Source organism: Lepisosteus platostomus, chromosome 12 (genome assembly GCF_059453375.1).
Source record: "Lepisosteus platostomus isolate fLepPlt1 chromosome 12, fLepPlt1.hap1, whole genome shotgun sequence".
In the NCBI taxonomy this organism is placed as follows: domain Eukaryota; kingdom Metazoa; phylum Chordata; class Actinopteri; order Semionotiformes; family Lepisosteidae; genus Lepisosteus; species Lepisosteus platostomus.
Genome location: NC_142622.1, coordinates 6,594,298 through 6,614,737, shown reverse-complemented (window position 1 = coordinate 6,614,737; position 20,440 = coordinate 6,594,298). Strand labels below are relative to the sequence as shown.

The 20,440-nt window shown below is 39.5% G+C and overlaps 1 protein-coding gene across 5 annotated transcripts in view; it reads right to left on the bottom strand.

Annotated features, from left to right (window-relative positions):
• Positions 1-228: 228 nt before the first annotated feature.
• Positions 229-20,440, bottom strand: part of fam171a1 (family with sequence similarity 171 member A1) — a 58,805-nt gene continuing 38,593 nt past the window's right edge. For all 5 annotated transcript variants that reach the window (XM_088600625.1, XM_088600626.1, XM_088600623.1 and 2 more), the window contains 3 exons: positions 5,418-5,534; positions 4,028-4,142; positions 229-2,889 (listed from right to left, as the gene is read on the bottom strand). In XM_088600625.1, the coding sequence (XP_088456751.1) occupies positions 1,329-2,889; positions 4,028-4,142; positions 5,418-5,534 (1,793 nt within the window). In that variant the 3' untranslated portion in view covers positions 229-1,328. The remainder of the gene's footprint in view (positions 2,890-4,027; positions 4,143-5,417; positions 5,535-20,440) is intronic.

Genomic DNA, 20,440 nt, shown 5'->3' with positions numbered 1-20,440 from the left:
TTGATTTGGTGCTGTACTGTATGAGAACACAGCCTGTTTATGTAAACAGTTCTTATACGGACTTAAAAAGAGAAGAGCTACAAAGTTTCCTTTCTCTAACATATAAGTGAGAAAACATGGCAGAAATCTATTTTTAGGACTCGCATTCAAGAGAACTGCTGAAGAGAAAAACTTTTATCACAGTACAGTCGAGATAATGAAAAGTGTTGAAAAATGCACAGTGCTTGGTGCAATTCATCCACCTTCTTTATTCTGAATAATAAGCCTCAGTTACACAAGCATCTAGTATAGACGTTTAGAATATACTCATTCTGGCACTATTCAATTTGTAAAGAAAAACATTGTGGTGCCTTTCACACTTTAGAATTTGTTGGAGGAAGGGGGGTTGTCTCATACAGTATACAGAACTGTACACAGTCTTTAGGACCACTACCCTCACAAACCCATACACGCACTCACACATAAAACTTGGCTATTCAATTCAAACATGTTCTAGTCTACCTACAGCCAAACAGAATCCACATTACTACTGAGAAAATGGCAGAAGCCTACAGAAGAATATCAGAAATTAACAGCTCAGTTGCCAGTTTACTGCATGCAATGATGGAGGACAGGCTAGTCTGCGGAAATACTTAAAGAAGGAAAACGGATTCCAAATTGCAAAGGTTCCTGGAATTTGTATTTGTACACTAACTCTGAAAAGGCACTTGGAAAACATGGAAGTAGATTCTGGAGGACCGATGGACACAGAATACAGTTTGGTTTCAGATAAAGGCTTTTGTTTTTAAATCATTCTGCATTTGGCCAGAAAAGAAAGACATAAAAGTATCTTAATAAAATACTTGTAAAATGCTTACAACTAAAATTATGAAGAACTTGTCAAAATTACAAAAAGGCATCTTAAGCAACAAGTTACTACTGTAAAAAAAGCGATGCATAGCCATTCTTTAAAGGAACATTTACATTTGTAGAGTTTCAGTACTAAAACCCCTTAAAATTTAGCTTTAACCGTTTAGAACAGTTCTGTAACGTCCAGCTGCTGCCACCAGAGGGCAGATAAACGTCAAAACCAGCAATCTCGTATTATTCAATCTGGCTGATGCTTACACAAATATAAAGCTATTTGTCCTTTAATCTTTCAGCAGTCATTCTGAAAGCCTACAGTATTCTTCTGTTTAGAATTCAGGTTTCTTTAAAGGCATAACAATTGTGCATAAAATGTTCAGCGCTTTTAACTTCAAAAGCTTGTATTTCTCACAAGAGCTCCTTCTCGGCCATGTTTGGCTCTGATCCAATTCTCTCTCCAACAGTCAGGAGTCGGTAAATCCTCATTTGAGATTAAAGGCCAGAAGCGGTCTTTCCTCACGTTTTTGCCAAGGGCTCTTTTTGTTCTCGTCCTGGTCGTCCCCGCCGTCATCAGGGCAGGGACTTCTGTCCTCCTGGGGGCTGGTGGGCAGCTCCAGCTGTGGCTGTGCCTGCTCAGTCCTGTTGACCGTATCCAGCTGCTGGCTGGGTGACGCCGCCTCATCCGCTTCCGGTCCTGGAGTCTCGTCCAGCAGGGGCCCAAGCGCATTGTCCTCGGGACTGCACGCGCCTGTCCCGTTCTCGATTTCATCCACGTACACCAGCTGGGTGTAGGCCATGGCAGCGGGCGCTCTGCCTTCTCTTTCCTTTGCTCCTTCTCGCATCCTTTTCGCAAATTTTGGTTCGTTCATATCAACGCCTGAGTCCAGGCTTGCGTCGTTACTCCCGTTTCTCCCGGCGCGCTGCAGATCTATGTACGAGTGTCTGATGTGAGCGTTGGAGCGCCCATCCAAGGAGACAAACCACGCTCTGGGGTGAGGGAGTGGTTTTCCTCCTCGCAGCTCTATGAGGGTCTTTTCCGCCAGGAGCTGGTCTTCCCCATTCATCTGGACAAGGCCTGCCTCGCTGAGGGACGCAGGGATGGATATGGATTCTGGCACTGTGGCGGACTGGAGGGTCCATTCTGTATCCTGCGTGTCCTGAAGATGGCGCTGTGACACGTCCTGAGTCGAGAGCTGCATGGTTGCAGAGGACTGGTGGCTCAAGGGCTGATGGGAGGCAGAAAGGTCAGCTTGGATTTTTTCCAGATCGCTCTGCTGTTCCGTCTGGAGGAGCAGGGGCTGACCAGCGTAGGGATGTTCTCCGGGGAGCTTCATGTAATGAGCAGGAATGACCAAGGTGGGAAGCACCTTTCTGTACACACTGTCGTTTACCTGGTCCACAGAGCTACAGCAGATGAGCTGCCCAGGACGGGGAAAAGAAGTCGGCCTTTCCAAGTGGTCTACAGACCTGGACATCAAGAAGTCTGTTGGCCTCCTGTCAATTATTTGTTCCTTGTCAGGGGTACAAGGCGTTGGGTACGCAGTCTCCTGGATACTGCTTTTGCTGTCTGCTGATAAATGGCTTACAGATGCCTGGACACGTTGGTCCCTTTTTTCAAGCTGTGGTTGAGAAGACACGGAGTTGTAGCTCCTGTGATAGTCCTCCCGAGCGGGGGACTCGTATCCTTCTGAGGGATCACTGGAATGGACCAATTTTAAAGGAAAGGTCTCCACAGACTTGTGATATTCCTTCATCAAGGTTCCACGAGATGTCAAGTTGTTGAGAGATGCCCTGCTTTTATCCCTGCCTTCATGCTGGGACAATAATTCCTCTCTGGAACTGAAATCCCTTGATGTATCAAAGGAAGGCTTCAGCATGGGCGTGTGTATGTCTGCTTCCCCACTTGAAGAGACCATTTCCATGTGCACCTCGCTGATCAGGTTGAGGTGAGACATAGATGTAGCCTGATCTTTCTTTGAGCTCTCCAGAGCCGAAGAGAGCTGTAGTTTCCTGTGATGCTGTTGTGGTTTTATGCATTTCCTCCTATGAGAATACAAATGCAGACAACAGTTAAATATATATGTTTAATATAATATTTTGTTATTTTGCACTATTTTTGTATATTCACACTTAAACAGGTAGTACAATTTACATTAAATCCCACAACTGTTACAAGACTGCCTCTTCCTAAATTTTATTTTGCCACTCTTTGTACTCAGGCTTGTCCAAAAACATCATGCTAAGTATCCCAGCTTAAACCTTGTAAAATGAATTAAGTATTATTTTGTCAAAGAATTATTTATCAAGTAAGACCCACATAAGAAATTGTCAGACAAAACAGTCTCAATTGAAGGGCATCACCGCAAGACAATTAAAAAAATGTAGTTTTGTTAATCTTGTGGAACGAACAAGAGGAAATCTTTAATTTTGAAATCAACTTTCTTCTAGAAACAGGTCTGAACAGCCAACATGGCACAACCACCGGGTCATAAAAATGGCTCTTTTATAGTAAACAACATCAATGCTGATTGAGTATCATCTTTCTAGACTGCGAGGCACAGTGACACCGTGGTTAACATTGCTGTGTTTCAGCGCCAGGGTCCTGGGTTCTAACCTAAACCTGGGTTGTTGTCTGCTTGGAGCTTGTCTCTGCCCCCAGTGTACAGGAGAAACTCTTGGTACTTTATTTTCGTCCCACCGTTTTAAGACTTAGTGGTATGTTAATTGGCTTCTAGGAAAATTGGCACTGGTGTGAGTTTGTGTGTGTCTGTGTCTGGCCTTTGATGGACTGGAGTTCCATCCAGGGTGTATCCCACCTTCCACCTGTTGCTTGCTGGGATAGGCTCTCTGGCTCCCCTCCAACTTTGAATTGGATGAAGTGCTTAGAAAATGAATGAATGGATCCTTCAATACCATCTTTATAGACATATCTTAGCGTTTGTTTGAAGGAACAACAACTCTACTTTGAAAAAGATCTATGTATCTTAAAACTGTAAATCTTCAGATTTACAATGTCCCAATAAGCCTGTATGTGTATGGTGTTTATATATATATTGCTGACTGCACACAACTGAGGAATTTTGTTTTTCTTGGTGCAGAAATCTTGAGAATCAGCGCCTTGCAATGAGAGAATCACATCGGGCTGCAGTGTGTGGGCAGCTGGAGGACTGGACTCACCCACCTGCAGTAATAGAGCAGCAGGCAGAGCAAGAAGAGCAGTATAACAGCCATGCCTCCCAGAATGGCCAGCAGAAAGACTGTGTGATACGTGCTGATGTCCTTCGCCACCACAGGACCTGCAACATCAACAGCCACAGCTCAGCCTCTGAGTTTCGCCAACACCCACAGATCCATCTTCACAGAAACGTAAAGGTACGTGCGGATGGTTTTAAACAGCCGGCCCTCTCGTCTCACTTTGCATTGACTTAATTCTCAAGCATATCACACACAGTCTGATACTGCTAACCTTGCGAGGAGAGAGAATGCAATTACTGATTTTGGAAAGGCTTCAGAGATCTCCTCAGTAATACGGCTGCATAATGCTTGAAAAGAACAGAAGAGAACTCAGCATGATTATCTGCAGCACAGGGGATTTCTGCCAAAGTGCCGGCCTTTGCTTCCATGTCCATAAGGAATCTCAGGTAAAATCTGGCATTTCTAGACATCAGTACGGAGAAAAAAACTGGACTGAAGAAGAAAACAATGAATTGCCAAGTTTGAGTCTGTGTTCTTGTTTACAGTATGTGTGACATTTCTTGGGAAATGTCCCAGAATGTTTTGATTCTGTAAAATAAAGACAAATCAAGTTTTGATCAGAACACATTATAGATAAAACCCTTTTAATACAAAAAGTGGCAATTGTCAAATGAAAAGCAAACATTTTCATAGCACAATAAGTACGAAATCTAGTATCAAAAGAACATGTCAACCAATATTTCAGAAAATATACAGATTATTTTTCTACAATGATGAACAGACTGCTCCAGCTATGGTGTTCAAGGGAACGTTTCCTTCCTCCTGGCGGCTGTCAGGGTGTATAACACTGCCCTAGGCTAGGACTGCTAGCCCTTCATCTGCTCATCTATGGACAGCATGTTGCACTCTTGTACTTTTTGGACACTGCATTAATATACTGTTTATACTGTGGTACTTTCAATCTGTATATACCTATGTGCATTTTGCACATATTTTATTGTTTTACAGTGACTATCAGTATATTTTGCGCACAACTATTTTGCTAACTCTATTTTATTTTGTATTCTATATACTTATTTAATTACCCTAATGCTGTAGTTACTTTAATTTTATCCTATTCTGATGTCTGTCTTGCTTTTCTTGGGCTGGGCTGCTGTAACGCCTAAATTTTCCTTCAATATTAATAAAGTCTTATCTTAAAATATATACTGTTTGTATCCCAAATGCTTTGGAAGCTTGGATTGGAAAAAAAAATTACTGCCTGTTACTTTAAAGCTGTAAATGATTAGAACTGAAAGCTCGAGGCAGATTTGCATCTCTGCAGCAATAAGCAGAAATTCCAGTCAGGCAACAGGAGGCCACCAGCATTTTCTTACCTGCACTTAAGGGAGACATGGCCGCTACCCAGTAGCCCAGCTGAGGAGCAATATACTTAAGGATGAGCTGGTCCTCTTCCTTCAGCACAAACCCCAGGCTGCTTTTTCGCCAAGCTCCTGCAACAGTAAATCCTGCTTTAGAGACAGTTTCCATCATCAGCTGCAGCATCAGGACAGATAAAAGCCCAGCCTACACCTCTGCAACTTCATCTCACTGAGCACAAATTTCTCTACATCACTCATGCTTTAGGCAAAGAAATCACTTCAGTCATCATCACTATGATGCATTAAAACTGTTGCCAACCTGACCTAAACGGGCCACTAACATATTCACTAGGGAAATGCAGGTATAGACAGAATAGAAAAGATAACTCGCCACAGAGACTCAGACTCAGAAACTCAGGATCAGGAATGATAGCATGTTACTTCTGTCAGAATGCTAATACAACTGACACCTAACTTCAGTTTTCCCAGAAAACATGTATTAATATGAGGAATTTGGAAAGTTTGGTAAGACTCCTTTATGTGCTATTTTAATGTTTAAATACAAACACTTTTGTCATCTTCTTCTCTTGTGACTGGGCAGGAAGATGGGAAACCTGCATGTACATGTGTACGTTTGAAATTTAAAATCTTCCAGATAGTAATTGTGCTTACAATGTACTGTAACTACCAATCGTCACCATATTCTGTACAAAGTCTGTGTGATGTGCATTACTATTTCCTACCACTTAGGGGCAGCATTTACAATCAGCAGGACAGCAGGGAGCTCAATGGCCTTTAAAAACAGTATTCTGCTGAAAGGACTGCATCATCTTCTCTTTGTAAGCAGAAAATAATGAAAGCTAAAACACTTAGGTTTGAAATCTTACCGAGACCCAGAAATGCACATGAACAAGCCAAAGAAATCTCTTGAGAAAGTTTTTTTTTCCCCTCCTTCATGTTAAATTACATTTTAACTTGCTTATGTTAAAACAGGCAAGCGTCCAGGGAGATGATCAACTACTGCTCATTCAGGCCCTCTCTGGAACTGACAAGGAGATGATGAACTAAACATCCAAAGGCAGGCTAAGCCGCTGTCCTCAGAGCCACTCAACAAGCTCCACGAAACTCTGCAACTTTAAACTGAGCCTCACTGAGTGAGTCAGAGTGGCCTGCCATCTGCTCCACACACAGTGGAATCTTTTTTTCGATTTGGCCTTGAGAAAGCAACCTTGCTTAAGCGAAAACAAAGTAAGACCTAAACAAAGGGGCTGGTTTATTCTCTCTTGTTTCCTCAGCTCAAGATGGGAGAGCTGGCACGAAAGGGTGGCTTTAGTGACTCAGCAACATTTTTACAGCTGATTTCACCCCAACAGAATTAACCGGATTTGCATACGACTGATCCCATCAAATGTATAACTCGATCACGCTAAGGTCCAGCTTTATACCAGGACACTCTCAGATGGATGCCGCCGAGACTAAATGCATAAGTCCGTCAGGAAATGACACTGTAAAGGACTAATGGCGATGATTTTTCAAAAAACCTGTCAAACCTCAAAATAATCAAAAGGCGCTCAATAGTAACACCATTAGCTTCTGCTTAATTACGGAGCATACAAGGTTAGGAGGAGAAAGGAATCTAGGCAACTCAGGTGGAACTTCCCTCCCTCTTTGGAATTTGCCCTGAGACTGAGCTCCAGAAAGATACAAATACCATCAGCTCAGCAGCAAAAGCCCACAAGGAGACTTCAAGGACTGTCGGCTGAACCGTCAGCCCCCTGCCACCAACAGACCTTTCCTGCGGTAAACCAGAACAACTCAACCTGGCAAGAACTGTTTGTGAACCTGGGACCCTGTTTCCCTTCTTTCACAACTCTTAACTACTACTCATGTGGCTGTTAGGGAGACAAGTCTCTTACAATAAAGATCTTTGGAAATTATTAGTTATATTATTAAGCCTCCACTCCATCAGTTCAGCAGCAGTTTTTTTTTGTAAAAACATTTGATTCGTTTTAATTTTCGTTAACATCAAGTGCATACAACCCCCCCAGCCAACTCCAAACCTGGGTTTTCAAAGGCCTCCAGAAGTAGAATCACATTGCCCTGGTACAGGTACAATGTCAGAAAAACCTGACCATGTCACAAGCAGCATTCTGTTCCTTGAACAAACTGTAATTGCTTAATGTTAAACAGCCTTGGATAAACGCATCTGCTAAATAAATCTCTAAATAAAATGTGTACAAGATACTTTAAATCTCTCATAACATCAGAATGTTAAATTTTTGAAAATTGTCCATGTGGATTTTTGTCCAGTATAGTTTCTGACATGAATTAACTGCTCTAGAGGTAGCCCATGCTTGCAGAGACAAAGAACAGTGTAAATACTATACCAACCAATACCAGACAAACTGGTTTTAATCTTTTGAAATTATTTTGCCAACAAACAATACGGAATCAAACAACACCCACCAGGACCTTATTGCTCCTATCCAGTCAGAACAGTAGCCAATCCACCACATTGATGGTGATCGTGCTGTGAATAATTATTGGTTTAAAATATTCAACAAATGCTGGAGAAATTTCAAAATCTTCATTGCCGAATCGAATTACAGTTCTGTTTTTGTGGGTTGCCAGGAAACAAACTCAATAAATATAAATGTCCTGAGATCATTCTTTTATGCTCCCACTCAGCTGCAGTTGTTTGGGTCTTGTGGAATCATGTGCTTTTAGAACAGTTGCCCTTGGTAGTCAAATTTTTTTCCCTATTTATAACCCTAGGGGCATAACCGCCATACTGAACAAGCACATATGCAACACTTTCCATCCTGAAGAATATCACAAAGCTGGAGAAGGTTGTCAAAGCAGGACTCTACGACAAACACGGCTTTGTGTGAATGCCAACCAGGTGAAATTTATGAAAATCAATCACTTCACTTAGAGCTAAGCTCTGCCATTTTTCATTGGTGTGCCCACGCAAAACTAAAACCCACCAGCAGCGAGTGTGTTATGAAAGCAGTGGTATAGCTGTCTGTGTTAATGCACGGGATGGCGAATTAGAATATTAGAATTCAACAGAGGAGCCTGAATGCACACAGAACAAAGCGATTACATAATTGAGGAGAATTATGAGCGCCGTTTTCATGTTCAGAATATGTCTTATTATGCTAACATAATTATACCTGTCAGATACAACAATGTAGTGAGCAGAGATGCTTTTCCAGCAAAGGATTAATATGTTACACAGAGCTAGAAAGAAACAGCCAAGCTGTAGGTTCACTCTTATTAGACAGGCACCTGTTGAGGTGGATTTCAAAGACGAAAATGTCTGTGCCAAATAATTCTCAAAGGAAGCCTGGTGTTTATACAACTCTATGCGGGGGTTTGGCTAGCCTCTGGCAGATTTTGAGTTCTGTTTTTAATAAATTAAATGGTGCCAATAATATCTGAGAGCAGCATTGTCCAATTTGTAGAAATCAAAGACAGGGAGTGGGCCTTTCTAAGTCTTTAATTTACCACCTCAGAGTGATTCTATGCGGAGAAGATGCAAACCAAAGAAGAGACTAGCTGAACAAGGAAAAAATGAAAACGAGGGGGAAAAAAAGGCTGTACAAGACATCCTTCCTTTGCTCAAAAGATCTATGAGATGGCTTTTCCATAAAGGTCATGGAATGATGTGAAGTTCAACCTTCAAAAAGAAAACAAAAATCTGAAAATAGCCAGAATAGTTTACAAATCCTAGAAAACACTAATGTTTTGATTAGTCACCGATTTGTGCACTGCAGTTGGAAAAACAGAACCATTATGCAAACAATAAAACAATAGATAATAATCACATGAGCTGTGTTTACAGTATGATGAATTAATCTCTTCAAGGGTGGCAGCAGTAGACAACCTATTGTTGTTGGTAATGCAGTAGGCTGTAGCTACAGTGCATAGAACATTAAGAGAGGCCCTTCTGTCTGTCTAGCCCTTTTAGTAAGAGACTACCTTCAGAAATATTTGCAAGGGTTTACCACTAAAGCCCAAGACTCCCGAATCCATCAATTCTGATGTCCCATTGTCCCACCAGTTTCTCACAGCCAATACCTCTGATGTACAAGCTGGAACAGTGTCCATTTGTGCTTAAAATGCTTGTGCTTTACAGCTCGGGAACTCACTTGTATTTTTTAACATTTAGCATCAGTGCCCTGGAGTTTTCAGTAATCTTTCCCTTTCACATCAGCAGTTAACATCTAGTGCAGTGTGCAACGAAGGAGATTCTACTAACATGATCACCAGAGAATTTGAATCCCCCATCTTTTTAACGTCAAATGAGTCACCAAGCCAGCTGGTGAGTGCAAAGAACAAACAAAAATCTTGTTTGGTGACAAGTAATTTCATATTCCATTAATTGACATCACATCCACTTGCAAACTCCACTCCAAAAAACCATGGTTTCATTCAACAGCCTGGTGCACAGACTGAAAAGTTGCACCCTTGGAAAATTATACTGAGCTTGCATTTATTTTATAAATTATTATATTGTTCCACTACTTTTCTTTTGTCAATTCCTTTGTTACATTTAATGTCGTCCGTTTCCTATAATCAAACTCTTAAAGAATGATTCAGATTCATCAGCATCAGCTGAAATTTTTATTTAAATGAGGCATGTCCAAGAACACAGGTGAGTTCGCTGATTAAATATCTAAATTTTAAAAAATACCTATCTCCAATCTGCTCGTGTTTGTAGTTTTAAAAACATTAGTTATTCCTTTTTTGTATGAAGAATAAAACAAAAAAGAGTTCTTGTTGCTTTTGACAGGAAAATAAATTGAGTTATGTTCTCGTCTAGTGATACTAACAGTTAACATTGTTAAATTACGCTTGTCATCAGACTATGCCCAATGTTTTTGATTTGTGGTTTCTAGAGTGACTTAAACTTTTAAAATGTCCCATTTATGCATTTATTATAGTGTTAGACTAACTTCTAACCCAGCATTGGATACAAGGATACTGTATCCTTGTTGATTTTCCTCTGTTTTCCATCATTTTCAAACTTTTACATACAATGTTTGGCAATTACAAAACAAAAAGTTTTATTTTCAGATTCTACTTTTTCTCATTCAGGCATGAGATATATTTTTGCATTTGTTATCCTTTTGTTTGCCCACCTTTGTTGCAATATTTTCCTCAATCCATGTACAGTATTTCTCATCCTTAGAACTAACCAAGCTCTGTTTTTTGGACTTGATTTTTTTCAGAACAATTACTTGTGTTTTAAACACTGGCATTTTAACACAACTCCACAAATCCATTTTCAAATTGCTTTTGCCAATTCAGGTCACACAGATCCTATCCCAGCAAGCAACAGGCCCAAAGCCTCTGAATGGGATGCCAGTCCATCGCCGGGCAGACACACTCACACAATGATCAATTTTTCCAGGTGCCAATTGACCTACCAGTGTTTTTGGACTCCGGGAGGAAAATGGAGCATTTGGAGGAATAACACTACTCCAAAATATTCTTATTTAAGTGAGAGTTTAAAAGATATTTTTAAAGACAATACTCATGAATTGAACCATCACTTGTTACTAAATTGTCCAGTAGGAGATTTTCTACTGCTTTCGCTTTGAATGCGTAGAAAGACGTAGCAAATGAATCTCTATTAAAACTGCAAAAGTTCAAAAGCTGCAAAAAGTCAAAATATAATGTTGAAAAGAGTATGATGAAACATTTAACTGCTTTAAAATTTATATTGAAAACTCCATCAATATTTTAGCTGAATTCCATATATATAAAACAAAGAAGTTTTAAGTACATTGAACGTTCAAGTACTTAATTTAATTAAGGGTTAAATTAAATGAGAGCCAAGCTTCTTTGAGACAATTAAGGTCAATAATGAGGATACTCCTTACTGCTGCACAAGTGAAGAAACATTTTGAGAAGTCTTGAGAACTTATATTCACATAGTGCTGAAACTTGCTCAGACCTGAACAAAAGCATAGAATTCTTGAAACCTCAGCAATTACCCAACTGACTGCTCATTTAGATGCTTCTGAACCTCGCAGAACTTGAAAGCTGCTCTGTCCGGGGCAAATATGAAAATCTCTTGGTCCCAACGACATTCTACTGCTGGCAGTATTCAATCTGGTTGACCCTTTAATATTAGATTCTAAACATTTTTCCATTCATAGACAACAAAAATCTGCTTTAATTTATTTTCCTGTTAAAAAAGGTAAAGATCCACTGGATCTAGTTTTGAAATAACATTTTTTGCAAATGTTATTTCGAGTCAAAATAAGACATACATGGGATAGTACATTCTGATTAGATGGGCTTTTTGATCGGTTTGATTGGTCTTCTTCTAATGAAGCCACCTTTTCTATTGATTAGTCCGAGACCCTTGTCAGTCTTGTGCTTTTCTTCTTTAGATGCAGAAAAGTCATCCGATTAAACTGTTTAGATAAAGTAACCCATAAATGAATGTGGTTTGCAAACTTTACCATACCCCCAAATCTTGTATTTAAACTGGGACTGCAAAAGTTTAATCTTAGCAGGGGATCTCAATAAGGATAAAGAAAACTTTTACCATTGGCTTTCATTAGAACCACATTAAATAATCTTAATTCAGATCCACAAACTCTCAACACAATCTGGATGAAGTTTTTAAACTGACAACATTTACTTATATAGCCCACTTCCATTAATTTCTCTTTCTTGGTCAATTAGGTTTTGTTTTGACTGAAATGTGAATGCCAAAGTTATTCGGGAATTTATATAGTTCTATAAAAAATACCAGGACACAACAAATGTGCCAGTGTGCAAAAATAAAAAAAATTGTGCCAGTACAGCGTAAAGGTCAGTAATGTCAGGAAAAGGATTCCCATTCAGCTACATTCTACAGGGCTTTGCTTACTGAGGAATTACAATTTCTCCCCACTTCCCACTAGGGGCGGAGCAGGGGCACTATGGCTAAGGATCTGCGCGTGTGGCGTGAAGGCTCCGGTTCAAAAACCGTTTGGCCAATTAACTGCAAACTTTACAGGCACCAACAGAATGCATACTGTATATGTGCAAATGAGTTCTTTACATAAACTAGGATGGCCACCTGACTACGATTTCTTTTTCTTCATTATGGATAAATGGCCCATAACACGAACTTGTGATTTTAGATAGATAAGACTTTATTAATCCCGTAGGGAAATTGATGTGTTACAGCAGTCCAGCCCAAGACCAGCAAAAACAGACATCAGAATAGTTATAAAACAAAAGACAACAAAATAAATAAAAAATAAATACATAGGTGTGTGCAAAATGTGATGATCATAGTCACTGTAAAAACAATAAAAGATGTGCAAAATGTGCATAGGTTTATACAGTACAACGGAGCAAACATGCTGTCCACAGATGAGCAAATGAAGGGCTAACAGTCCTAGCCTAGGGCAGCGTTATACACCCTGACAGCCGCCGGGAGGAAAGACCAGTTTTGGCCAGTTAACTCCACACTTGGGAAGTATCAGTTAACTGAGCATATCATCATAATCTGACAAACACCGCTGTTTTATTTTGAAAACTGTTTTTGAAAGGGCTTTTGAAAACTCTGCCTCGTGGCAAGTTCCATGAACAAGCAAAGCAGCTTCTGAATTTCACCTCACATGATGCTGTCAATTTTTCAGCTCACGGCGACTCATTAACTGCTTGGTGAGAAGCAGCCTCTTACACAAACTGCTCCTGTACAAATACTGTTTGACCGGTTTGACTTAATTTGGTAGCTGTCATTCTAGTGACAAATACAATTAACACTTGACATGTAATGCAATTAATAACGGTGAAATGGGGTTCCTAAGTGAGCCACATTGGCCTCCTGACCACCATTTTTTCAAACTGCTATTATACTGGGACCTTGACTTGGTGGGTTTAACTGTAGTACCCCTGCAACAGAAATGCACAATTCAGCAATGCTTTATATATGCACACAGGTGATCTAGGTCCTCTTCTTCTAAAACATATCTGGCAGATTAAGTCCAAACGTTGTAGATGTCATTGTACTGACAGTACAACCACAATATTGCCACCAGACCTTCATTTTGTCCTCAGAATTTAAACTACCACCGTCTCAGGAAACACTACACCGCTGAGCTGGAAACTGGCAGTTCTAATCACAAGAAAACCTGCTTAAGACTTGACCAGACTTAACCAAACAAGTTGAAGTGACAATTTTAATTCCTACAAGAAAGTCATCTTCCGCTTAGCAAAATGTACCACATCTTGTTAATTACTCTCCTTCAAAAACTGTTTTTCCTGTTTGATACAACAAGGCTTGGGAGGTATCATTTGTATTCCCCTTTAGGGTATATGTTTGGTCACACCTTTAAAGTAAGGGCGTAGGGATCCCATTCAAAACTGCAGTGTTATACTTTTAAATACTGTTTAAAAGTAGTCTAAAATAATCTTTTCAGCTTTGGGTCTTGGTTAGATCCTGATGCATTAGTTTCTTGGTGCTCAGTCAAGGAATTGTTAAACCAATTGGTTTTTCTGCCTTACAGTACAATTATTTCTAATATCATACGAAGAATGGACTTTATTTCAGCAAAAGCACTGGACATTTGAGAAAAAAATTCAACTGCTATATATATTTAACATCCTTGCATAATAACTTATTTATGGTTTAGGGAATTGGGCAGTTGACACTGTAGTACCAAGGGAGCTACCTTTCGGGGGGAAAAAAATCCCAAATCTTTAGAACAACACTTTATGCATTTTATATCTGCACATAGAATCACTCCAAAACCATGCAGTGGGTTTCACATGGGGACTGCTTCAGACACTCCCTCTGACAGATGTACTCAGTATGTCAAGGGCACCTCTACAAGTATGTTTTGGGAACGCCCAATAATAGAGAGCTTCAAGCTTTATGCAGCTGGTATACTGTCGGATCTGATGTAACCATTCCAATGACTGGTCAGACTGGTCCTCCTCAGTAATGATCCCCAGACACTGGTCACCTTTTGTGTAGAACATCTTTTGCTGACTGGTGTCCTAGTAGATAATTTATTTTGCGGGGTGGGGTGAGGTCTCAGAACCCTTTATATTTCAGACAGCTGCACTCATTTACAGATGTTACATTTTTAACTACTGTATTACACTTAAAAGTTTTTTTTTATGGCAGAGCTTTTCTTATATCCCTGTTTACTACTCAGTCAAAGACCACATGACATTATAGAAGCACTCTGTTCTTTAGATTGTTTGCAGTAAACTCAGATCTTGGACCTTAACTCAGATCCAAAATCTCTCTCAAACTGGAGAAAGGTCTTTTTTGACAATTTATTAATATACTTCATAAATTTCTCTAATTGAAATTGAGTCCCCTTTTTTAAACTTTCCTCTTTATGTTTTGATTCTTGTAAATATTAAAGTATAATAGGGTAATAAAAGAATTGTAAAAAAATGGCTTTTATGGTTACTGTATAGCAGTTTTTTTAAAATACATTCAAAAACAATTGTACATATGCTTTATTCTTTTAAAATCAAATGCTTGGGGAAAAAAAGTAAATGAAAAAAAACAACAAATACAGCATTCATGCATCTGTCCAAGCCAAGAAATCCCAGGATATTTTAAAATATGCTTCCTCGGTTTTTGGAGGTGAATACGTTACAGTGTGCCAAATAAGAAAGTTTTTATAATCTGTTTTGTGTTCCAATATAGTTAACTAATCAGTGCAAAACCACATCATATTATAGAAATGCTCTGTTCTTTAGATCGCAATGTGTAAAACCTGCCACAGGAAGATATGTTCATTTATCAGATCCAGCTACATTACTGAAGCCATCATCAGTAAAAACAATCAGTATTTAGATTCAGAGGTTCAATAATACAAAATCAGAGAAAAGTAAAGGGGAGGATTAATTTCAGATCAGAGAGAGAGGATATGGCTGAAAACAATAAACTAACAATGGTTATAAATGAGAGGCCATCCAACCAATCTAGCTTGATTAGGAACAGGAGTTCCAAAGGGGATGCCCACAACTGACAATTTCCATTTTTTCAATTTATTTTCTGCCCATTTAATTTAACTGCTCCTTATTTACTTAAACTCAAAATTCATAGGAAAGTTTTAACAGATTTTTGAGGTCATTTTAATGTACAGAGCACCTTTTTCAGTCCCATTTTCCCCAACTTCAACGCGCACCCAGAAACAGGATCCACAAATAAATGCCATAAATTGATTTCAAACCGTTTGGCATTGGGCCAAGGGTGGACGGACACCTTCCAAACCTTTCTGATGAAATTCTTCATGACTGTGCCGCTGGATTTCAGAATTTTAGGCCTCGTCATAGTGGGAGTCGTACAGTTTCAACGCGTCGCTCTTGGATTCCCAAATGAAAGCCGAGTCTGGCGGCAGTATTCTGGAATGCTGTCGGAATGAGGCGTTAATGAAGTTCCTCCCCGGGCTACTCCGTGAGCCCGATGCTTCGGCTCAGTGTCCTCCGCGGAGCCAATTGCTTCTTATCAGCAGCCAGACAACAGGAGAAATTGAGACTGCTCTGTTTCTGGAAATTAGGGAAAACTGGCAACTATTTGGTATACATTGATCTAATGGTCTTCTAATTAAACACAGCACCCTGGGGAAAGGCAGCCCAGAAGAAGAAAAATAATATAAATTGCATAAAAGAAAAAAAGCACAACCTGGAAGTACCGATATCTACACCAAAGAAGGAATGACTTTACAGACAGGTTCTGTTGCCAAGAAAAACAAAAGAAAGGAGGCCATTTGTCCCACCCTGCCTGTCTGGTAGTTAGCAGGCTCTCAGTCTCAGTCAGAAGAGCCCATCCTTGTATTACTTGAAGAAAGTCAGAGCATTGGCTACAACAACATGACTGTGTAGCTTGGTCCTGACTCCCTTCACATATTTACATAAAGGCACTTTATGTAGGAGTACTACCTGTATTGATTTCCCTAGAACTGCATATACAACTAGTGTCATCATTATTATTGTTGTTGTTGTTGTTGTTTAATAATACCCTGGTTTTCACTCATCTTTAGGATGTATCATTACATAAGAATCTTTTCTGAGTGGAACTTGATTTTTTTCTCAGAAGGAGTGCAAAAATAACAGCAATATAACACCCTAAAGTATCACCCAGTCACTATCTGGAATAACAAAAGTACATTATTTCTTTCTAATCTAAGATTATTCTCTCTTATCCCAAAACTAATATTTACGCAGAACTCCAAGGGCGTACTGTAAAAAATTCTACTGACATTTCTGTCAGGATACAAGGAACATATTTTTATATCATTTCCTCTGTCCCAAACTGCCCTTACGTTACTCAGTTTCGAGACTGTAACTATATCAGCCTGTTGGGCACATTAAAATTGCAGCCTCCAGTCTCAAGATAAGCTGCCCTGGAACATGGAGCATGCTTTCAGAGTGAACTCTAAATCTCCGAGACAGCACACTTACATTTTCAATTACAGCTGGGGAATCACTAACCTCAGGCTTCTGTCAAGGTTACACAATGTGGATTTCACACCAACACGTGACCTCACCCCCACCACTAAAAAAACCAAAACATCTAGCAAGGAGGACTGTAATGCATCCAGTCCTAGCTGAAATTCTCCATGCACATTCAAATAACTGGCCCAATGCTAACGTTTCTTATACGCAGGACATTTAAAAATCAATTTAGTGATCATTTTTTTTCCTGCTGCTGTTGCTTTTTATAGGAAATATGTTTTGATAGCCTTCCTGTAGCCAGTTCAGATGTTTTATAGGCACTATTACTGCTGACGAGATGCTGTGTGTGCAGCCAGTAAAACATCAGACAGTTTCAAAAACACTTGATCATAGTTTTGTTTTCATGACTAAATAAATTCGCCCAGAAGCAGTCCTTCAGCGAGCTAGGTATTCCTCTAGGCATTCTTTGATGCCATCAAGTGGTCTCCCCAATAAGCATTCAAATGAGCCTTTATCATTCAAATCCGCTGAAATGCACTGCCTAAGCAGAATTTCCTATGCTTACTTTCCCCACGGGGACAAAGCTATATGTACATACTGTGTGACACAAACCATTTCCCTATTCAAATGAGAATTTCAAGGGCGGATTTTAGTGACCGGTTTAGCCGTTGGGACTCACTGATGTTTGCATGAGAGCTATTAAACAGCACGTGTATATCGGAACATGACGTTTTGTTCTCCTACGCATTTACCGTGCACAGCGGAGCGAAGGTGTTCACCCCAGTAATGTTAACCCAGGTGATATCCTATATTAGACGCATGTTAGAGGTTACAAACATAATGATTGTAAATGTTTCAGACGAAATGTACAAGACCTTAAACTTTGTTTTTACCACCACACATTACGGAATTTCAAAATCTACAGCACAACTAAAAGAATAAACTTGCGCCACAATCTACAACAAACGTAAACCATAATGTATTTAAATAGCTGGATAAAAGTCACAGTAACAACTTTAAGAAAACTGTGGATTTTGACTTGAAAATGCAAGTTGTTTCAGAATAATTCAACCACTTGTTTATGTTTCCGTTACCTAATATTATATTGAGATACTGCTGACGTCCCTATTTTTTCTGCAATATGATTTAAATTACAGTATATGGAACCGCATTGCTGCCATCAAGGAAAGAAAATATCCCGTATTACGAGATAGTAATTCTCGCGTACTTAATGTGATCACGCGGTAGCACGATTGTCATAAAATAACCTTTATCATCATTATCTGACTTCCAGTTTTAAGCAGTGGAATCCAATCCAGGGCACTCTTGTGCTTGTTTGAGGATACGTGTGAGTGTCCTCATGGTTAAAACTGTGTGCACATGAGGTACAAACTGTAACATTTCATTATGAATAAACTCCAGGGGAAAGCAAGTCCGTGTGCATTTTGCAGCGTTGCACATTGTCAGGAAAACTAAACCCACTGGTCCAGCAAAGCTACCCGTAGCTTCTAGGTGCTGTCACTGCACAGTGTAACTGGTTGTTCATACACTAAAATGATCAATGTTATCTCTTATTTAATAGATATTCTACCTAATTATGAGATACGGGAGAATTTTGTTTTCCCTTGAGGGCAGCAATGCGCTTCCATAATATTATTCTAAAGGCTAGTTTTTAGTTTTTGTTACTTGTCGCACCAGGAGTCCTCTGTAGTGAATTACAGATTACAATGAAGCTAGGATAATATCTGTTCTCAGTTCGTAGTTTTTTCAATCGACAGCCGCATTAGTGTGCAAAGATAAACAGAAGAGGTTTACTCCAAGTAGAAAGCTAAAAACAATGTTTCTACTGTAAAGCCCTTTTCATGTGTGTAATTTAACTGACAATGTTCTTAAGAAGTCTTTTCTTTTTACAAGATGGAATTACCCTCTACTGGTTCCTTGACTTGTGTTATGCTTAACTCATACAAAACAACATTGGGCCTGATATACAGTACACATGAATCTGCCAGTCTGAAGATAAATAGTTCAAGGCAGTCTTGGACATTGAACGTGTCTTTTCTTCCAAAGCACACATTGTATTCATAAACATATTTGAGCCATGGTCACAAGGAGTAATTTTATTATAAAATTCAATTACTCATTTACATAGAATACTTATTCTTTTCAAAAGTCAGGTGGTACTAAATCTATTTTTGCAGAAGAAATCTCCACATCTTAGAATATATTTTCCTGTGGATGCCTTTAACAGTTTCTTCTAATGTTCCAGAACAGTAGCTGTTTTAACACTATCATTTCATAATTTAACAGGGAATAAGTAAAACAACCTTTGCCAAACACACATTAAATATCCCATCTTGTACATTTAATGAACGGGATCTAACAGACAGCATTCAAACACCTTTAACAGGCAACAAATGCTATACTTAAGTTTTCTATTAGGGATCATAATGCTGCACACAAGGATTAAAGATGATTTACTTAGTCCTTTTGGGTCTCCACAGGAAACAAGGGAATGCATGAATTATTAACACTGAGAAATTCAACTACACTAAAGAAAACTCTCATTCTATGCTCAGAACTGTATTAAAAAAGAAAAACATCCTGAAGCCATGCCTCCCTGGAAATCCCAAACTAGATTATAGTATTAATTGAGAAGCACTGTTGCAGTCTTCTGCTTCACGAGTCTCAGAGATGTAAGAAAACCTGTACTTAGAATGAAATGTAAAAGAAAAACATGAATTTACAAGACAAAAGAGGAACGATTCTTATCATTTAAAATGTTCTTAGACTGGCTATAAGAGGCGTTCTAGTGTTATTTAACATATCGGACGGAGAGTATAAGTTCAACTTTAAATTAAAACCCACCTAGAGTAACACAATGGTAGAGAGGTGTACCACGCTGTCCACCAGATTGCAGTTTACACTGTTGGAATCCATGGTCACATCTGGCTTAATGCTTATTCTCCTGTGCATTCTGCATAACTCCCTGTTCGATACTAATTAGCTATTTCAGCGGTCAGCCCAGCTGAAAGCTGACTGGAGCTCAACTAAGAGCACTGAAGAGCACACCAAGCTGAGTCCTCACATTCGGCAGTGAATCTTTACACAAGCATCTATCTCTGCCAGATGCACAAGAACGCCAAGTCAACCTGGGAACAGAAACAGCCACTAAAAATGCTTTAAAAAGCCGCAGCAAGATAAGGGAGAAGCCAAGGAGAAAGAGATAATGATCTGCACTTGAATGTGGTTGTTCTGGGCATTGAGAGGGGACAATTCTACTAAGCAATCTTCAAACTTTGCATGATGGGGATTAATTAAAGCCTCGGTCTCCATGTTTTATTCCCTCTACCTAATAAGGACCCCCTGCTCCCAGAAACCACTGTGAGCTCACACCCAGCAGCTGTCTGTCAGCTACAGACTCTGCTGCAGGTCCCAGCAAGGGACTTCCCCGTTTCCATGGGAGAAGACGCCCCCACAACGAAGGAAAAACTTCATCAAATCGGTAAGAGAACCAGCATTCAGATGTTCCCAGCCATGGTCTGGGTAGAAAGCACTGCCATACTAATATTTATTACTGTTCCTACACCTGTAATGTATCAATG